This window comes from Aquarana catesbeiana, linkage group LG01, assembly GCF_042186555.1.
Source record: "Aquarana catesbeiana isolate 2022-GZ linkage group LG01, ASM4218655v1, whole genome shotgun sequence".
In the NCBI taxonomy this organism is placed as follows: domain Eukaryota; kingdom Metazoa; phylum Chordata; class Amphibia; order Anura; family Ranidae; genus Aquarana; species Aquarana catesbeiana.
This window is the reverse complement of record NC_133324.1, coordinates 122,823,931-122,844,668: the sequence shown is the minus strand read 5'-3', so window position 1 is coordinate 122,844,668 and position 20,738 is coordinate 122,823,931. Positions and strand designations below refer to the sequence as shown.

Genomic DNA, 20,738 nt, shown 5'->3' with positions numbered 1-20,738 from the left:
AAACTAAAAAGAAAAGTTTTGTCTTTAGTTATACTTTAACATGGCAGTTAACTTCTAGCAATTACCCCTGCCCATACTTTGTGTATCAGATAATTCAAATGATATTAAAAGCTCATGGGTTTTTAACCGGTTCCCGACCGACGCACACCCATGTACGTCGGCAGAATGGCACGGCTGGGCAAATGGGCGTACCCCTACATCCCTTTAAAATTTGCCGCCATGCCATTGCACGCGCGCCAGCCCGGGAGCTCCGTGAGTCGGGTCGCGGGTCCCGCGGATTCGATTGCCGCGGGGATACCCGCGATCGCCTCACGGAGAGGGAGAACGTGGAGATGCTAATGTAAACAAGCATCTCCCCGTTGTGCCTAGTGACAGTGTCACTGATCACTGCTCCCTGTGATCGGGAGCAGAGATCAGTGACGTGTCACATGTAGCCACGCCCCCCCACAGTTAAAAACACTCCCCAGGACATACTTAACCCCTACACTGTCCCCTAGTGGTTAACCCCTTCACTGCCAGTGTCATTTATACAGGAATCAGTGCATTTCTATAGCACTGATTGCTGTATAAATGACAATGGTCCCAAAAATGTGCCAAAAATGTCCAATGTGTCCGCCATAAACCAATCAATAAACGATTATTGTGATTTTTTTAACAAAAATATGTGGAAGAATACATATATGCCTAAACTGAGGAAAAAAAAATGTTTTTTAAATATTTCTTGGGGATATTTATTATAGTAAAAAATAATGCGTTTTTTTCAAAATTGACGCTATTTTTTGGTTTATAGCGCAAAAAATAAAAACCGCAGAGGTGATCAAATACCACCAAAAGAAAGCTCTATTTGTGGCAAAAAAAGGACGTCAATTTTGTTTGGGAGCCACGTCGCACGACCGCGCAATAGTTAAAGCGACGCAGTGTTGAATTGCAAAAAGTGCTCTGGTCAGGAAGGGGGTAAATTCTTCCGGGGCTGAAGTGGTTAAAAAATAACAAACATTTTATACTTACCTGCTCTGTGTAATGGTTTTGCACAGGGCAGCCCCAATCCTCCTCTTCTCGAGTCCCCCGCTGGCGCTCCTGGCCCCTCCCCCCTTGCCGAGTGCCCCATAGCAAGCCGTTTGCTATGGAGGCACTGGTGCGTGCTTACTCCCGAGCAGCCTCTGTGTGTCTATAAGACACACAGTGTGCAGTTCGGCCCCTTCCCCCACTCCCTCCTCACTGGCTGTGACTGACAGCAGCCAATGGCTCCCGCTGCTGTGTATTAGCCAATGGGGAGGGAGAGACCCCAGAGAGCTGTCGCTCTTGTGCACATCACTGGATCAAGATGGGGCTCGGGTAGGTATGCTACACACAGAAGGTTTTTTTACCTTCATGCATAGAATGCATGAAGATAAAAAAACCTTCAGCCTTTACAACCACTTTCAATATTTGAATTTAATAACTGAATTAAGTACAGACACAGATAATTTCGAGCTCGCAAGGTTTTAAATAAGTTAATAATGATTTAAGATTTTTTTAGCCATAAGAATAATAGATTCAACATTTTATTGTACATGGGGTCCAAGGAGAAAAACGTCAAAGCCCATAAAAATTGAACCTAATACATTAAATCCTTCAGAATGATTTTGCTTCTAGCAGTTAAGAGGGCAAACTCTTATCCTTTCAAATAAAGGAACAAGCTTTGACGTCTTAAGATTTCCCTGGAGGTCGCCAACAAGAAAACCTGGGGCTCTGTGGATGTGATCAAGATTAATTAGATAATCAAACGTTAAAATTAGATGTTTGACTAACTGAAATGTTTCCAACTTATTCCTGTTGGAATAAAGCAGTTTTAATTAGACTCCCACAGCTGGCCATATTTGTAATAGGTAAAAATCTAAAAGCCCATATCTATGTTTTTATACATAGTTACACAAAAAAGAAGAGAACTGTAAGTTACACAAGGACTTTATATAAAAGGGGTGAATAAACTGTCCCAGTCAATTAGGTCCCTACAATAAAATATTGAATACCAGGCCTATTACTCTTTTGCTGCGTACACACGAGCGGACTTTACGGCAGACTTTGTCCAGCAGACTTTGACAGACTTTACGACGGACATTCCGAATGAACGGACTTGCCTACACACGATCAACCAAAGTCCGATGGATTCGTACGTGATGACGTACGACCAGACTAAAATAAGGAAGTTCATAGCCAGTAGCCAATAGTTGCCCTAGCGTTGGTTTTTGTCCGTCGGACTAGCATACAGACGAACGGACTTTTCGACCGGACTCGAGTCCGTCGAAAAGATTTGAAACATGTTTCATTTCTAGGTCCGTCGAACTTTTGGGGAAAAAAAGTCCGCTGGAGCCCACACACGATCGAATTGTCCGACGGACTCCGGTCCGCAGGACCAAGTATGCCGTAAAGTCCAGTCGTGTGTACGTGGCATTAGTCTTCCCAAAGCAGAAGATGCATCTTATTTTAGAAAATACACATATACTGTAGATAATGGGGTGAATTATATCTTCAGACTTGACTATGATAAACTGCACCTATTCAAGACCAATCACTAAGTAAATATTTCGATTTCATAAAAAAATACACTAGGAAAAATATGTCAGGTTTTTAGGGCAGTCAAACTTCCCCACCATTTGTAACAATAGAATTAACCTCAATGATCTTTAAAGCCCATGTTTCTGATCCCCCTACTCTACACCAATCTTCTGGTGGTTAAAATGGGTCAAAGGACCTCTCATATGTACTCTTCAGCAGTGCTAACTATGTCTGCCCTTTCTGCCCCCCTCCTCCATTCAAAGAAGTTCTACTACAGCTTTCATGAATGAAAAGCAATCTATGAATGGATGAGGTAGACCTTTGCAAAACAAAACCAAAGAAATTCCCAGCTCAACTTACCGACCAGCCTGCTAAACAACCGAATTGTCCTGTCTAATGCCCTGTACACACAATCGGACATTGATCGGACATTCCAACAACAAAATCCATGGATTTTTTCCGACGGATGTTGGCTCAAACTTGTTTTGCATACACACGGTCATACCAAGTTGTCGGAAAATCGGATCGTTCTGAACGCGGTGACATAAAACACGTACGTCAGGACTAAAAACAGGGCAGTAGCCAATAGCTTTCGTCTCTTAATTTATTGTGAGCATGCGTGGCACTTTGTGCGTCGGAATTGTCCACACACGGTCGGAATTTAAGCAAATGGATTTTGTTGTCAGAAAATTTTGTAGCCTGCTCTCAAACTTTGTGTGTCGGAAATTCCGATGGAAAAAGTCCAATGGAGCCCACACACGGTCGGAATTTTCTGACAACAAGCTCCGATCGCACATATTCCGTCGGAAAGTTGGACCGTGTGTACAGGGCATTACAGTATGCGTTAAAAACAGGGGTTTCATTTTGCAAATACATGTGTAAGCTACAGAACCCCACCAAGGCACCCTAGTATTTTCTGTAGTCTAAACTCTAAATTTTGAGATCCTCCACAGTGGAAGCATGTGCATTATAAAGTATAGGCAGAGGGCAGGTGAGCCTGGAGGGAGCCCACCACTCCTTTAAGGCACTAGGGTGCACTGGAAACCCAGCATATAGCACCACGGCAGAAAAGTCCAGTGTCCAGTATGTCCCCTCACCAATATTTCAACAGTACAAACAAATGGCCACTGCCCTCACCTATAACTGGCCTTTGCAGCAAGGAGCACATGGAAGGGCAACGCATGCAAAACAAATCCAAAGAAATTCCCAGCTCAACTAACCAACCAAATCGTCCTGTCAGAATGCGTTAAAAACAGGAGTTTATTGCACACATTTGCAAATATATGCGTAAGTTACAGAGCCCACATCTCCTTGTTTACAGGGGCCCTGAGGCTCAGCTTCCACTGACCGGCACAATGCGAGCCACTGTTAAGGCTGTGTTCGGAGGTTGCTGGCACCTGCCTCTACTGCCATATCACCAGCCTCACCATTATGGAGAAACCCCCGTTTTCCCCATCTGCTTACCATACCGAAACCGATTATCTAGGTATCAAGAGGGATTAAAACTTTGGGTGATGTCACCAGGGGAGGCGAGCTGTTACCGTTTTTAGATCTAAAACAGAAATTTAAGCTTCCAAATCTCTATCTTTTTTGTTACCTCCAATTGCGACACGCTTTCGTATCCCAATTTGGCTCCACTAAGCTGGATCTCAGGTCTTCCGCTCTGGAAAATATTCTATTGGATGACTCCATGAAAAAAACACTATCTAAATTATATAAGGAGCTGTTTCCTATATCGCCTCCTTCGGTGGTCAAATGTAGGGAGCAGTGGATGGTGGAGGTCCCAGATTTGGGTGCAGAGGAGTGGGACGATATGTGGAGCGTTCCCTTTATTCACTTAGTATTTGCTAGAGATCACTTAATTAAAATAAAATTCCTGCACAGGATCTACTACACCCCAGCAAAGTTATCTAAAATCTACATGGGTGTGTCAGCTGAATGCTGGCGTTGCTCACAGTCTCCAGCCAACTTTAGCCATGTGTTTTGGCATTGCCAGGTGGTCAAGGAGTTCCGGTCTGATGTTGGGTGCTGCATAATGGAAATTACATCTATACCTGTGCACTTGATGGTGGCAACATGCTTACTTGGCTTGGTGGAGGGCTTGGCACCTATTAGGGCCCAGCGTACCTTGCTTAGCTTATTATTGTTTTATGCGCACAAGGCACTGATTCTCTGCTGGAAGAAACCCAAGATGCCCTCTTTATCGTACTGGAAGGGGCTTGTTAATAGTGTGATATCATTCTATAAAGCAACATACCTGAGCAGAGGGTGTCCTAAGAAATTTGACAAAGTCTGGGAGATTTGGTTAGACAGAGATCTTTCGATAGCTGAATGACTATATAGATTCCATTGTGAAGGAGGAGGTTATCTGCATGCTGATAGAGCCTATAGGGCTCTCTCATTCTTGCACTACCATTGGGGCTATTCTGGGATTGCCTGCTGCTTTGATGTATGTATATGGAGATGATTGCTGGCCTTACTATTATAAGAACTGTGCTATTGTTATATTAATGTCTATGTTATGATGTTGGAATAGTTACCCCTTTTGTTTTTAGGGGATTTGCATCCGAGTGGGTGGATTTGTCCACAGGGTGGTGCACTTGGATTGGGGGGGTTAGGTCTTTTCCATGATTCCCGCCCTACGTGGTGAGGTGGTTTACTTTCTCTTTTTGTACTATGCAAAACATTAATAAAAAGAAGTTTGCAAAAAAAAAAGAAGTTACAGAACCCCGTCAAGGCACCCTGGTATTTTCTGTAGTTCTAACTCGAAATTTAAGTCTAAGTCCACAGTGGAAGTGCATGCATTCTAATGGATAGGCAGAGGGCAGGTGACCTTTCATTTATGCACCTGTCCTCCATTCATAGAGCACTTTTCATTAATAGTAGCTGTAGTACAGCTTCTATGAATGTAGAAGAGGTGCGGAAAGGGTGGGCATAGTTGGCACTCTTGATGTGTGCCTGTGACAAGACACTCTGCTCATATTAAGCACCACAGCACTGGAAGATTAAAGCTGTGGTGTAGGGGGTATCATTTGAGGGTGAAAGATTTCAGCTAAATCTGCAGCTAGCAGCAGAAATGGCACTTCTTATTTATTGTAAGTACCGTCCCTTGTGCTGAGTTGTAAAAAAATATTGAAATATTTTGAATAAACTTAAATTTTAATGGTAAATCATTCACTGAAAATAAGTAAGTGAATGATTAATATGTACAAAATATAATAGAATGAACCTCTGTCCCTCTGTGAATAATGTGCAAAATCAAGTGTTGTTAGCTGCTGTACACCTTTTTCCAAATGGAAAATAGTAAAGCAGTTCAAATATAGTTGGGTTGGGGCAGCGCTCTCAACAAAAACATATATTACTCGGTCTCTATCCTGATAATTCCTTTACATTTATCTGGGGGCGGAGCGGGGAAGAGCTGGAGAAGGTGCCATATGGAGCCAAACTGGAGGAAATAAAGGGTGTTAAAGCGTTGTGGACAAGGTGATAGCTGGCAACCACCTGTAGCAAATGTGATTTATTTATTTTTAATTCTGTATATTTGCATTTAGTATGTGTTTCTGTTGAGCGTGCTGCACCAACCCAACTATATTTGAAATGATTAATATGTATTACTTACAAAATTTTTTTTTCATTTTGAATAGAGTAAGGGAGGGTTACAAACCCCATCAGATTTTTGTTGGCCACCTTTGTCTCATTGGGGAGATTTCCCTTCACTTTCTGTCCCATGGCCAAAACAGGAATTAAGAGGAAATCCCTCCAAAGTGAGGGAATCCCTGGTTGTCACCAAGGTCATCTGAAACAGTGTCCCCACTCGAAGATCTACCCTCTATTAGGCTTCATGTACACGGGACGTTTTAAAACCTCTCCTGAACGATTTAACTTGACAGATAGTTACCGGCGTTTAAAACCGCCCGTTGTGCCACGTTTACATGCCGCATTTGCATTTAGAAGCATTTTTTGCATTGCAAATAGTCAAAAATGTATCTCCACTAAAAACGCCTGTAACCGCGTTACAGGCATTTGGTGTTTACTTTCCAAAAAATGCTTCTAAACTCAACTGCCTCGAAACGACTATAAACGACCTTGTGTACATGTACTGATAAGATAACATAGAGAAGAGTTCAGGAGCAGTTGAAAACAATGCCTAACTGCTCCTAAACGTCCCTTTACCAGCAGCAGTGTACATGAGGCCTAATGCCCTGTACACACAATAGGATTTTCCAACAACAAAACTGTGGATTTTTTTCCGAAGGATGTTGGCTCAAACTTGTCTTGCATACACACCGTCACACAAATGTTGTCAGAAATTCCGAACGTCAAGAACACGGTGACGTACAACATGTACGACAAGCCGAGAAAAATGAAGTTCAATAGCCAGTGCGGCTCTTCTGCTTGATTCTGAGCATGCGTGGACTTTTGTGCCTCGGACTTATGTACACACGATCGGACTTTCCGACAACAAGCTCACATTCAACATTTGTTGTCGGAAAATCCTATTGTGTGTACAGGGCATAACTGTTCTGGGGACAACCCAAAGTTTGGGACTTTAATTTTCACATTGGGTGATAATAGTAAACATGATAAATAGGGAGTGCAAATTCTCCCACACAGACATCATTAAAAATCTGACAGGTGTTCTAATCCCCCTCCACGCTATCCAAAACTGAAAAAAAAGTCTGCCTTTAGTTATACTCTTTTTTTCAGGTAAAAGCCTTTAGTTACAATTTAATGAACACATGTCGGTGTGTGTGTGTGTATATATATATATATATATATATATATATATATATATATATATATATATATTTTCTGTGGAATGGCGCCCCCCCCTCCCCCAAAGCACCCACCCCCCATGTTGAGGGCATGCGGCCTGGTACGGTTCAGGAGGGGGGGCACTCGCTCGTCCCCACCCCCTTTCCTTACCGGCCGGGCTGCGTGCTCGGATCGGTCTCTGGTATGGATTTTTAGGGGGTTCCCCTTAAAATCCATGCTAGACCTAAGGGCCTGGTATGCCCCACGACGGGGCTTGCAAGGTGTCAATCTCGCCGATAAAAATGGCGAGATTGACTTCCTTTTCTAGTCCCGTCGTACCAGAGTCACGTTCAAAATGAACGGACTTGTCCGTGTGTGGGCAAGTCCGTTCACTCTGAAAGTCCGCCGTAACTCCGGCGAAAGTCCGTCGGAAAGACGGGCGGACCTAGCCTGCCAGAAAGTCCGGTCGTGTGTAGGCAAGTCCGTCCATTCAGAAAGTCTTCACTGAGCTGATAAACCATGATCATCTCAGTGTGTAAATCAATAAAAAATTGTTCTAATCATGTCAGACATTTAGGCTGATTTCACACGGACGTTCTGTTTTTTTGTTCAGTTCAGTCACGTTTTTTTTGTAAAAAAAAGTATGAAAAACCTAAACGGATGTCAATTTTTACATCAGTTTTCATATCCGCTGACATCCGTTTTTTACTAAATAAAAAAGGGACTGAACGGAACTTCAAACACTATATATATATAGATGGTTGCTAAGGAGGGGGTTGCCGCGTCCTTAACAAGCGATGAGTCATCAGCTGTCAGTGGGTTCCCCGCTGACAGCTAAATGTGAAAAAAGAAAAAATTGCCGGCAAAAAAAAAAAGCAAAAAAAAACGGCACAAGGTCCCCCCCATGTCCATACCAGGCCCTTTGGGTCCTGTATGGATTCGGAGGAGACCCCCCCACGCCCACATTTTTTTTTAAAATGGCGTGGGGATCCCCCTAAAATCCATACCAGACCCTTATCCGAGCATGCAGCCCGGCAGGTCAGGAAAGGGAGGGGACGAGTGAGCGCAGCCCCCCTCCTGAACCATACAAGGCCGCATGCCCTCAACATGGGGGAGTGGGTGCTTTGGGGCTCTGATCCCCCCCCACCCCAAACCACCTTGCCCCCATATTGATGGGGACAAGGGCATCTTCCCGACAACCCTGGCCGGTGGTTGTCAGGGTCTGCAGGCGGGGGGCTTATCGTAATCTGGGGGCCCCCTTTAACAAAGAGGGCCCCCAGATCCCGGCCCCCATGTTGAGGACATGCGGCCTGGTATGGTTCAGGAGGAGGGGGGGCGCTCACTCATCCCCTTCCTATCCTGACCGCCTGGGCTGCAGCTTGGATAAGGACCCCACTCGGTTTTTTTCATGTTTTTTTTTTTGCTGGCAATTTTCTTTTTTACATTAAGCTGTCAGCAGGAAACCCCGCTGACAGCTGATGACTCATCGGTTTCCCGGCCCCATCCTTAGCAACCAGTTATATACAGTGCGTTTAATGAGGGAAAAAAAAAGGTTTAAAAACGGATGTCAGTGGATCGGATGTAAGCGGATTGCCTGCTAACATCCGTTTTTCGTCCGCTCTGTTTTTATTTACAGATGAAAAAATAGGGTTTTCTTCCATCATAAAAAACGAAGCTTAGTGGAGACGGATGTCAGCGGATGATCATCCGCTATCCCATTGAGATACATGTATGTCTGTTTTTCATCCGTCAACAGATTGATGAAAAAACGGACATACAGAATGGTTGTGTGAAAGGGGCCTAATGCCCCGTACACACAGTCGGACATTGATCGGACACTCCGACAACAAAATCCATGGATTTTTTCCGACGGATGTTGGCTCAAACTTGTCTTGCCTACACACGGTCACACAAAGTTGTCGGAAAATCCGATCGTTCTGAACGCGGTGACGTAAAACACGTACGTCGGGTCTATAAACGGGGCAGTAGCCAATAGCTTTCGTCTCTCAATTTATTCTGAGCATGCGTGGCACTTTGTGCATCGGATTTGTGTACACACGATTGGAATTTCCGGAATCGGATTTTGTCGGAAAATTTTATAGCCTGCTCTTAAACTTTGTGTGTCGGAAAATCCGATGGAAAAAGTCCGATGGAGCCTACACACGGTCGGAATTTCCAACAACACGCTCTGATCGCACATTTTCCGTCGGAAAATCCGACCGTGTGTACGGGCATTAGAGTTTTGGAGAGAAGATTATCTTGGCTGACAAAATAATAGGCATTATATTACAGGTAAAAGCTAATTTTTTACAATCTTTCTGATACAATTAGGCCCCTTTCACACTGGGGCGGTGGGGGCGTCGGCGACTTTGGACTTTTGATGCGACTTTGATCCAGAGTGTAAAGTTGGATCAAAGCTGTACTCAAAGTTGCATCAAAGTCACACTCAAAGTCGCACAGCTTTGGAGTCGCACTAGTGGAAACGTAGCCTAAGGCTAGAGTGCGACTTTGGAGTGTGACTTTGATGCAACTTTGAGTACAGCTTTGATCCAACTTTACACTCTGGATCAAAGTCGCATCAAAAGTTGCATCAAAGTAGCGCAGGCACCTTTTCAAAGTCGCATAGGTGGGAACGTTTGCCATTGAAATCGATGGGCTGTGACTTGTCATGCAACTTTATGAGTCCAAAGTCGCATGACAAGTTGCACTAGTGGAAACAGAGCCTTAACCCCTTCCCGCCGACCGTACGCAGATATGTGTACTCGGCTTTCCGGGGTTATACCGGGATGATGCCTGCAGCTGCAGGCATCATCCCGGTACCGTTGTTCACAGCGGGCGTTTGGCTACCCGAGTATAACAACCGATGCAGCTAAAAGTCGCTCAGCTGTTATACTGGAGGAGCGGGAGGGGACATCCCCCCCTCCCTCCGCCTCCCGCCGCTCTTAACAGGCCTCCCGTGTGATCGGGAGGCCCGGTGTCCAATCATGTGCCTTTGGCGGCTGGAGGCGGGTTGGAACGAAGCTGTGGGCGGCTTCGTTCCAGCCTTCTCATTGTAAACGCGGAAGCGACGTCATGACTTCACTTCCCGTTTACTCGGCTGCCAATGGCGCCGGTTTTAAAAAAATATACAGTATTCAGAATCGCCGCTTTCTGCGATCTGAATACTTTGAAGTGCAAAGGAGGGATCGGGGGTCTTTTAGACCCCCGATCCCTCCATAAAGGGATGTTTACATTCCTAGTGACAGCAATAAAAGTAAAAAAAAAAAAAAATTTTTTTAAACACAATTTATAAAGTAAAAAAATAAATAAAAATTTTTTCTTAAAGCGCCCCCATCCCCGCGAGCTCGCGCAACGAAAAAAACGCATACGGAAGTTGCGCCCGCATATGTAAACGGTGTTCAAATCACACATGTGAGGTATCGCCGCAATCGTCAGAGCGAGAGCAATAATTCTAGCCCTAGACCTCCTCTGTAACTCTAACCTGGTAACCGTAAAAAAAAAAAATTTAAAGTGTCGCCTATGGAAATTCATAGGTACCGTAGTTTGTCGCCATTCCACGAGTGCGTACAATTATAAAGGGTGACATGTTTGGTATCTATTTACTCGGCGTAACATCATCTTTCACATTATACAAAAAAATTGGGGTAACTTTACTGTTTGGATTTTTTAAAATTCATGAAAGTGTCCCTTTTCCAAAACACCGCTGCACAAATACCGTGTGATATAAACTATTGCAACAATCTCCATTTTATTCTCTAGATTCTCTGTTAAAAAAAATATATATAATGTTTGGGAACTCTAAGTAATTTTCTAGCAAAAAATACGGATTTTAACTTGTAAACACCAAATTTCAAAAATAGGCTTAGTCATGAAAGGGTCACAGGTAGCTCCCTCAGCTGGGTGTGTGCCACATTATGCACACAGTGCCCATCACAGTGCCACACCATGCACACATGCTCATCACACCATGCACACGGTGCCCATCACAGTGCCACACCATGCACACGGTGCTCATCACACCATGCATACAGTGCCCATTACAGTGCCACACCATGCACACGGTGCTCATCACACCATGCACACGGTGCCCATCACAGTGCCACACCATGCACACGGTGCTCATCACACCATGCACACGGTGCCCATCACAGTGCCATACAGAAACAACCACGTGGTTGTACACTGTAGAAAATCTGCACCATGTTGCATTGTAATCTATCTTACAGTTTCTAACAAACAGAACATACTTCCAAAGCCTGTCCTTCTCTCTCTCCCTCTCTCTCCCTCTCCTTCTCCCTCTCTGAGGAGAAATTGCTATCCAAAACAAGGCTATGAAGACAGGAGGAGATCTGAGGAGGAGAGGAGGGATGGGGGTGGGGGTGGGGCTGACCAGGTCTAGGATGTCTGTCTAAAAAGGAGAGGAGGGATGGGGTGGGGGCATGTAGAAGAGAAGGACAACGTTTTCAGGAAGTGAGAGGCCCCATGCAGAATTCAGAAATAAGGAAGTAAGGTTGTCCCTGAAGATCAGGAAGAAGCTGATTGTCTGGCTTTTATTAGACTTTCCAAGCTTGTCAATCCGATATACACAAAATGAATAATGTCAAAGATAAAGATATTTTACATATAATTAATAGAAAAAAAATGTTCATTTTTTTTTTGACTGGACCTCCACTTTAATGACCCCCCCCCCCCCCCCATAAGTATTGAAAACCTTATGTAGCACCCTCTACCTTGGATGTGCTAGAGGTAGTGATTTTGTTTTTACAGTCAGTGCAGGTAAATTTAGGCAGGCCTAGCAGTGAGCTGGGCCTGTTTGTCTTGACCTGGGGGCTGAGAGTGGTTTTGAGAGTAGCAGCAGGTGACTGACATTCACTTCATCTCTCTGGCACCTCCTCTGTTTCTGGAAGGTTCTGGAAAAGAGGCAGTGCAGAGGATTGGAGTGGCATGGAGTGTATCTGGGAGCCCTGACCAATCCCCAACTAGGATTGGCAGGGGGCAGGCCTCCTATATATACTCATGGTCAGCCTGCTGTGGGTGGAGTTGTCGGTGGAAGAACTAGTGATGGAGTGTTAGGCTGTCGTGGCCCTGTGGGAGCCCCCTTTCTGGGGGGGGGAGTGACTGTGGGTCTGGAGCTCAGGAGCTAGGAAGGAACCCCTTCATACAAAGCTACCTCGGGGTGTCCTTAATAGGAGCAGGAAGAGGACAGCGGGGAGCATTGCCGGACAAGTCACTAGGAGGGATCCATTCTGGGGTCAGTGAGTGACAGGCACAGTGTGGAGATCTGGAAGAGACATGCCAGGATTGGATGTGAAGCCAGACGTAGAGACTGTGATGTCGCTGGTGTTTGAGTCAAGTTGCTGCAGCCAGGAGGGTTGGCAGGACTTGCACAGGACTTACTGGGACCAGTAGTCCACCAAGATTCAGTTAGCACAAAAGTACTTATTTTCATCGCTATTGGTTGCTACACCAAAGGGGCCTGCAAACCCCTGACAGCAAATGGCAGCTAATGGACAGTTGGGACTTATTCAGAGTGAGGCCTAACCATGTGCTAACTGTGACAGGATTCTAGGATTGCGCAGTAGAGAAAGTGGAGCTGACTCAAGTGATGTGCTGGAGGAGTAAGGATCTTTAGAGACTGCCAATATAGATCCAAAAACGTTTGTTCAAATTACAAGATCAATTATCCCCTTTCCCAATCCAAGGTAAATCCCCTAAATAAAAACAACAAAAACAAGCTGAAGAACTGTTCATTGTCTGGCGATGTTTGTCTGGAAGTGAATGCCTGGCTGAGCAGGGTGACATGTGGAACCACTACACTCAGCGACCCCACGGGGGCACCGCTACACTTATGAGAGCTATCTCAGTCCAAGCAGCCTCTGCCACTTAGATCCCAAAGACTACACTATCACCAGGAGTCAGTTCAAGGACACTACTCACAAGTCTCCAGGACAGCTGCCAGCTTCATTTCACACCTCCCAGTTGGTCAGATAATCCTGCTACAGAACAATTTCCTTGGTGGCGTCCTGCAGCTAGTTTCAGATCACTCCCAGATCTCAGCTATGCCACCCTGAGACCCTTCAGATCAGCAACACAGTCCATAGGTTACCTTAAAGGGCAATAGCTCCCCTAAGGCTGGGAACTCTCCTCCACAGGGAAAGACTCCTCCAGGTTTTCAGACTATTTATCAGCTCCCCTAGCCATCGTCTGGGCACACCTCCCCAGGGGTTGGTCATTGGTTGAACTAGATGGACTTGTATCTTTTTTCAACCTGACTAACTATGTAACTATTGTAACATGGGGGACCATTAGCTCTTGTAGTAGATGCTTTTGCCAGTGATTCAAACCAGTCAGGAACTATATTTTAGGGCATGGTAGCCCATTTTAATTAAAAAGGGAAATAAAAGTCTGTAACATAAAGGTTTCCCATGCAGGGGTTCTTCTCCAGCAAATACACACAACGGAAAATGCTAGCTCACCTGGCTCTCTGTAGCAGTACTTCTGCTCTTAATCCTGGTCACACAGACCACTGGATCCTTCAGTGTGGACAGCTTTACTTTAGCGCCCACAGCTCTGCTCTGGGCTTAGTCCTCAGGCCGTTTCACTGCCTCTTGCAGTCACACATGTTCTGGCTGCCTCCTGCAGCCCTTCTGACTCCTGGAGACCTCCTGTCTTTCTTGGTATTGCGCAATCTCCAACTGGGAGCCATGAGGTCTTCACACACCCTCATTATAAGGGCTGTGCGCACCTGAGCACACACCCTGCTGGTCATCTACAAAATATGGACACAGGGTTGGAGATCCCGTCCCACCCAAGACACTATGGAATCTCCAAACTACAGAGCCCCATGACAGAATATCAAAACCTGGAAAAAGCTGTGAAAGCAGTTTTCTCCAGTCCACGTCTAGGCTCTGCAGTCTTGCACCAAGCAAATGTGCACAGCCTGTGTCCCCCAAACTACCAATTTTACCATGACAGCATCTCCTACTGTCACACTATGTAACTATGATTATTTGCATGGGAGTAGAAAATACCCAGCAGGTCATTGGTTTTAATGGGAGGAATAGTGCCCTATTACTGATATCAATGAAAAGAATAGTACCCCATTAATGGTGTCAGTAGGGGGAATGGTGCTCCATCATTGGTGCCAGTTGGTTGAATAGTGCCCTAAGGGCTAGATAAAGGCATACAAAGGGCCGCACCTGGCCCCCGACCGCAGTTTGGAGACCACTGCACTATATTAAACTGTACTGTGCTGTTTATTGCTAGTAGTTTGTTTTTATACTCTGTTCTTTTACATACTGTTATTCTGTATTGTGTTGCCACCTATTGCCTTTGTGGGAACTACCCCTAGGCAGCCCTGTACTACAACAGTTATACTGCCTGTTATCATGCTTGTTACATACCCCTTTACCAATTTTTGGCATTGTCAGTTTATCATGTGTTCATACAATTAACTTCAAGTTGTGCATCACTGTTTGGTCATTCATGATGCCTTCACATAACAGCAACACAGATTTGTTCAAATTAGGTGACATACAGTTAGGTCCATATATATTTGGACACAGGCACAATTTTAGATTTTTTCAGGTATTTACCAAAACATAGTCAAGCTATAGTTAGAGAATGGATATGGAGTGAAAGTGCACACTCTCAGGTTTAATTTAAGGATCTGCACATCCAAATCGGAGGAAGCGTTTAGGAATTACAGCTCTTAAGAATAGTCACCTCCTTTTTTCAAGGGACCAAAAGTAAATGTACAATTAAATCAAAAGCTGTTTCATGGCCAGGTGTGGGTTACTCCTTCCTTATTTCTTCATCAATTAGGCAAGTAAAAGGTCTGGAGTTGATTCTAAGTGTGGTATTTGCATTTGGAATTTATTGCTGTGAACCTACATAATGCGTTCAAAGGAGCTGTCCATGCAAGTGAAACAGTCCATTGTAAGGCTTCAAAAACGAAAAAAATCCATCAGAGAGATAGCAGCAACATTAAGAGTGGCCAAATCAACAGTTTTATACATTATGAGGAAAGAAGAACGCACTGGTGAGCTCAGCAACATAAAAAGGCCTGGACATCAATGGAAGACAACAGTGGTGGATGATGGCAGGATCAGCATCTAGACAAGTGAAGGACATTCTCCAGGAGGTGGGCGTATCATTGTCAAAATCTACAATCAGGAGAAGACTTCACAAGCAAATACAGAGGGTTCACGACAACGTGCAAACCATTCATAAGCCTGAAGAATAAAAAAGCCAGAATAGATTTTGGCAAAAAAAAACTAAAAAAGCCAGACCAGTTCTGGAAAACATTCTTCGTATGGATGAAACTAAGATTAATCTGTACTAGAATGACGGGAGGAAAAAAGTGTGGAGAAGGCTTGGAACAGCTCATGATCCAAAGCACACAACGTCATCTGTAAAACATGGTGCAGGCAGTGTGATGGCATGGGCATGCATGGCTTCCAGTGGCACTGGGTCATTGGTGTTTATTGATGATGTGACAGAAGACAGAAGTAGCCGGATGAATTCTGCAATGTTTTGAGATATACTGTCAGCCCAGATTTGGCCAAATGCAGCAAAGTTGATTGGACAGAGCTTCACAGTACAGATGGGCAATGATCCAAAACACACTGCAAAAGCAACACAGGATCTTTTGAAGGAAAAGAAGTGGAATATTCTGCAATGGGCGAGTTAATCACCTGATCTCAACCCAATTGAGCATGCATTTCACTTGCTTGAAAATTTCACTTCACTTGAAAGCAAAACTAAAGGTAGAAAGACCCACAAACAAAGAACAACTGAAGACAGCTGCAGTCAGAGCCTGGTAAAACATCAGAAAGGAGGAAACCCAGTCATTGCCAGTAAAGGATTCTCAACAAAATATTAAAAATAAACATTTTATTTATGATTTTATTCATTTATCCAATTACTTTTTTTGGGGGGGGGGGGGACACTGTGTATACAAATGGTTGCAGTTGTTAAAATTTGTACTTGATATTTATGTTCAACCCCTTAAATTAAAGCTGAAAGTCTGCACTTCAAATGAATTTGGATTGTTTCGTTTTTATTTTATTCTGGTGGCATATAGAGCTAAGAGTATGAAAATTGTGCCTGTGTCCAAATATATATGGACCCAACTGTATATACTCCCATGACACTTAAGTCCATGATTTACCTGCTCAGCTTTACTCCTGCAATCCTTGGCTGTCATAATAGAGATTCAACATATTTAGGGATTTAGGGGCTGTGTACATTGGCTTTTTTCATTTTAAAAATTGGTTAAGGGGTATGTAACAAGCATGAAAGTAGGGCTGGGTACATTGTGTACATTGGCTTTTTTCATTTCAGAACTGTGTTACTCGCTTTACAAGTTAAAAGGGAAGTAAATGTATCTGGAAGCAGCTTAGGAGGAGGTGAGCTGCAGGTCTTATGCCCCTGTGAAGACACTCAGAGGGAGCTCTGTAGCACCTCAAACTGATCTAAAAAAGAAGCATGCAACATACTGGATTTGTTCATCGATGCAAGACCCTAAAATGTGAGGTGATATTCCACCAATCTGCTTACTGTGGTGTGGCAAAGCAAGGCCCGGTACTATGAAGCCACTTCTCTCTTTGTTAAAATGTCGAGACGGGTGCAGAAAGCTGTGCCTGCATAACACAGATGTTGAGCTACATCAGTTTTACTTATTCCCCAACATAGGTGTGTGCAGCCTATTGCATTAGGGTGTGCACCCTAAAGCTCAAACACACACACCTGTCCTGCTCAGCGCACACATGACACACCACCAGAAGAAGGCAAGGACCTGCACCATCTCCAAGGCTGGAGCATCCACATCCAGCTCACTCAAACTTAATTGCAGTACTGGAAGAAAGCAAGGAGGAAGCAGGCTCCATCTTGGGGATGTTCCTCCAGTCCTTCTTATGCCGCGTACCTACGGGCGGACTTTTCGACCGGACTGGTCTGACGGACTTTCCGACGGACTTTCGATGGACTTTTGACGGACTTCCGACGGACTTTTGAACGAACGGACTTGCCTACACATGATCACACCAAAGTCCGACCGATTCATACGTGATGACGTACGACCAGACTAAAATAAGGAAGTTGATAGCCGGTAGCCAATAGCTGCCCTAGCGTGGGTTTTTGTCCGTTGGACTAGCATACAGATGAGCGGATTTTTCGACCAGACTCGAGTCCGTCTGACAAATTTGAAACATGTTCCAAATCTAAAGTCCGTCAGATTTTTGACCGAAAAAGTCCGCTGCAGGTCTGATGGAGCCCACACACAGTCGGATTGTCCGGCGGATTCGGTCCAGTCTGGTCGAAAAGTCCGCCTGTGTGTACACGACATTAGAGCTGGGAGCGCCTGAAACTGCTGGGGGAGGAGGTAGGGGAAGAAGATTCGTCCCAGTAATGTGCATGTCATCCATGATAGTTGGCAATTATGGGTGATTAGGGTGTGCCCAGGCAAACCTGGCAACCCTGTTTGCATGCCTATGTTCCCCAACATAAATAACAATTTGGTGCAAAATACATAATGAGCCAGAATGGACATAAAATCAACTCTAGCACAAAAAAGCACACTAATCCTTGTTTAGTTTCACAACCAAAGTTTGCTAACCAAATGTAACAACATAAGATTTGTATCTTTGCACTAATACTAGAGTATCATGGCCAGTAGAGGGGAACAGGGTGGAATCTAGCATGCTTTGTCTAGACTACTACAAACAGTTTGTTGATTGCTGCTATACAGCCAACCGGAGCTCAGACCAGCCCAGACTTTCTAGACAGCGAGTTTTGGTCCATAATAATGATAACAATCTTTGAGACACACTACTTCATGTAAATAGTATAACTTTGGTTTTACAAAAATGAAAATGCACAGAAATCTTGAAATATTCAGTTTAAATAAAATACCTTAAATTGTGCTTGTGAAAATAATTCTTCCAAGGAGTTGGGTGCAGAAAGATGTACATCACCAGGACTGATTTTAAAAACAGTCTCCAAACACTGTACTGCAACTAAAAGAAGAAAAAAAAACATTAGTATCTGTATTACTAGTTTACTAAAATTAATCCTAACTTGGACAGTTCTTGAAATCTGTCTAATTTAGCCACTTCAGTCCCAATAGGATTTACCCCATTAATGACCAGGCCTTGTTTTGCGATACAGCACTGCATTAGTTTAACTGACAATTGCGCGGTCATGCGATGCTGTACAGAAACAAAACTGATGTCCTTTTTTTCCCCACAAATAGAGCTTACTTTTAGTGGTATTTGATCACCTCTGCAGTTTTTAATTTTTCCGCTATAAACAAAAAAAGACTGGCAATTTTGAAAAAAAACTATATTTTTTATTTTCTGCTATAATACATATTCAAAAAAATATATATGAAAAAAATGTATTCATCAGTTTAGGCCAATATGTATTCTTCTACATATTTTTGGTAAAAAAAATCCCAATATGAGTATATTGATTGGTTTGCGCAAAAGTTATAGCGTCTACAAAATAGGGGATAGATTTATGGCATTTTTATTTATTTATTTTTTTTACTAGTAATGGCGGCGATCAGTGATTTTTAGCGGGACTGCGACATTGCGGCGAACAGATCTAACGGACATTTTTTACACTTTTTTTGGGAACCAGTGACATTATTACAGTAATCAGTGATAAAAACATGCACTGACACTGTACTAATGACACTGGCAGGGAAGGGGTTAACAACAGGGGCGATCAAGGGGTTAAATGTGTTCCCTGTTTGTGTTTTCTAACTGTATGGGGGACTGTGTGACTGGGGAAACACAGAGATCTGTCCCCTTGCTTAGCAGGAAGACAGATCTCTGTGCCATCCCCTGACAGAACGAAGATCTGCCTTGTTTACTTCGGCAGATCCCCGTTCGTGGGGAACGATCGTGGGCGGCTGGTGGACATCGAGTCTCCCTGACCCGCTGATCCCCCCCCCCCCCCACTGAACAATCGGAGCGTGTGCTGCCAACGAAGGCTACTGCACAAATTGCTGTACTGGTACGGCGATTTGCGCAGCCGAGCCATCTTGCCGCAGTACATCTGCGGCGGGTGGTCGGCAAGTGGTTAAGAGTGGAACTTGGGGCTTGGTCACAAAAAACAGGAAATCATCCCCAAAGGCAGTTTCGTGCTGTCCTGAACCTATTGTAACACCTGTTTGTATCCAGATTATCTCTTATTTTACACAAAAATGCTTCTACCAAGATCACAAAAATCAGTGGGGATATCAGGCACCCCTGCCTTGTACCATTACAAATACTAAAGGGAGCGGATAGAGTATTGCTGATCTTTATAAAAAAAAAAAAGAAACAAAAAATATTTCTGCACTAAAGTGTAATATCTTACGCAAGAGCTGCACCTATATATCACCTGAATATCTACAGTGATGTATAAACATATATACACCAATGATAGTGCGCTTCCTATTAGTTCGGGTTTGGAATCATGTGTCCGGTTTTCAGACTGCCTGAAACCCGGACACATTATTCAGACAGGACTAGGGCTTCCCCCAGTAAGGTTGCTGGTTGCAGTTGTCTAAACCGAGAGTGTCTATTACGCTCTCTTTCACACTGCCCAAAGCCAGCACTAACAATTCTCCCTCCCACCAGTCTGTGTTTGCCCACACTCCTCAGAAAAGGAAAGTGGGAGCCAGAAATGTGAAGTCCAGCAGCCTCAGATACATCTGGATGAGAGGTGCTGACTGCCAAGGGGTGAGTGAGCTCACCATTCATCAGTGTCTGTGATTGAAGTCCCCCCCCCCCCTCTCCTGCCTCTTTCCTGCCTCTGAGTGAGTACACCAAGGTAAATCAGGGTTCTCAGAGCACCCCTTACATCAGAGTTCCCCTTTACACCAGAGGCCACAGTGTTCCCCCTTACATCAGAGTCGTCTCCATTCTCAGTGTTCCGCCTTAAATCAGGGTTCCCAGAGCATCCCTTATGTTAGAGACCCCAGAGTTCCCCCTAACCTCAGAGTCTGCAGAGCCCCCCTTACAGTGTAAGGGAACTCTGTGGATTCAGATGTAAAGGGGGACTATTGTGATTAACTTCATATGATTAGAAATGTTATTTAATTTCAAAATATAAGTATAGTTTATACTGTAAAAAAGTGTCTGGGTTTGACTTAAAGAAAAGGTGGCAACCCTAACATAGGACTCGCATAGCACGTATCAAATGTGGAAGATTCAGAACAGACAAAGCAGCTCTTTAAGAAAGCCAAGATCTGCAGCACAGGCAGCAGCACAGGCAAATATTAACTTATCATTACAGGAAGCTATTCTGTTGCTTCTGATAAAAATTTAAGTGGTTGTAAAGGCACAAAGTTTTTTACCTTCATGCATATGCATCTAGCGATGTCCACAAGAGCCTTACCTCTCTGGAGACTCGCACGCTTGATTGGCTTTTGGCCATTGGCTCCCGCTGCTGTC

At 44.2% G+C, this 20,738-nt stretch overlaps 1 protein-coding gene across 4 annotated transcripts in view; it reads right to left on the bottom strand.

Moving 5' to 3' along the window:
* SGTB (small glutamine rich tetratricopeptide repeat co-chaperone beta) overlaps positions 1-20,738 on the bottom strand; it is a 464,910-nt gene that overhangs the window by 44,256 nt on the left and 399,916 nt on the right. For all 4 annotated transcript variants that reach the window (XM_073623529.1, XM_073623534.1, XM_073623523.1 and 1 more), the window contains one exon: positions 18,208-18,311. In XM_073623529.1, the coding sequence (XP_073479630.1) occupies positions 18,208-18,311 (104 nt within the window). The remainder of the gene's footprint in view (positions 1-18,207; positions 18,312-20,738) is intronic.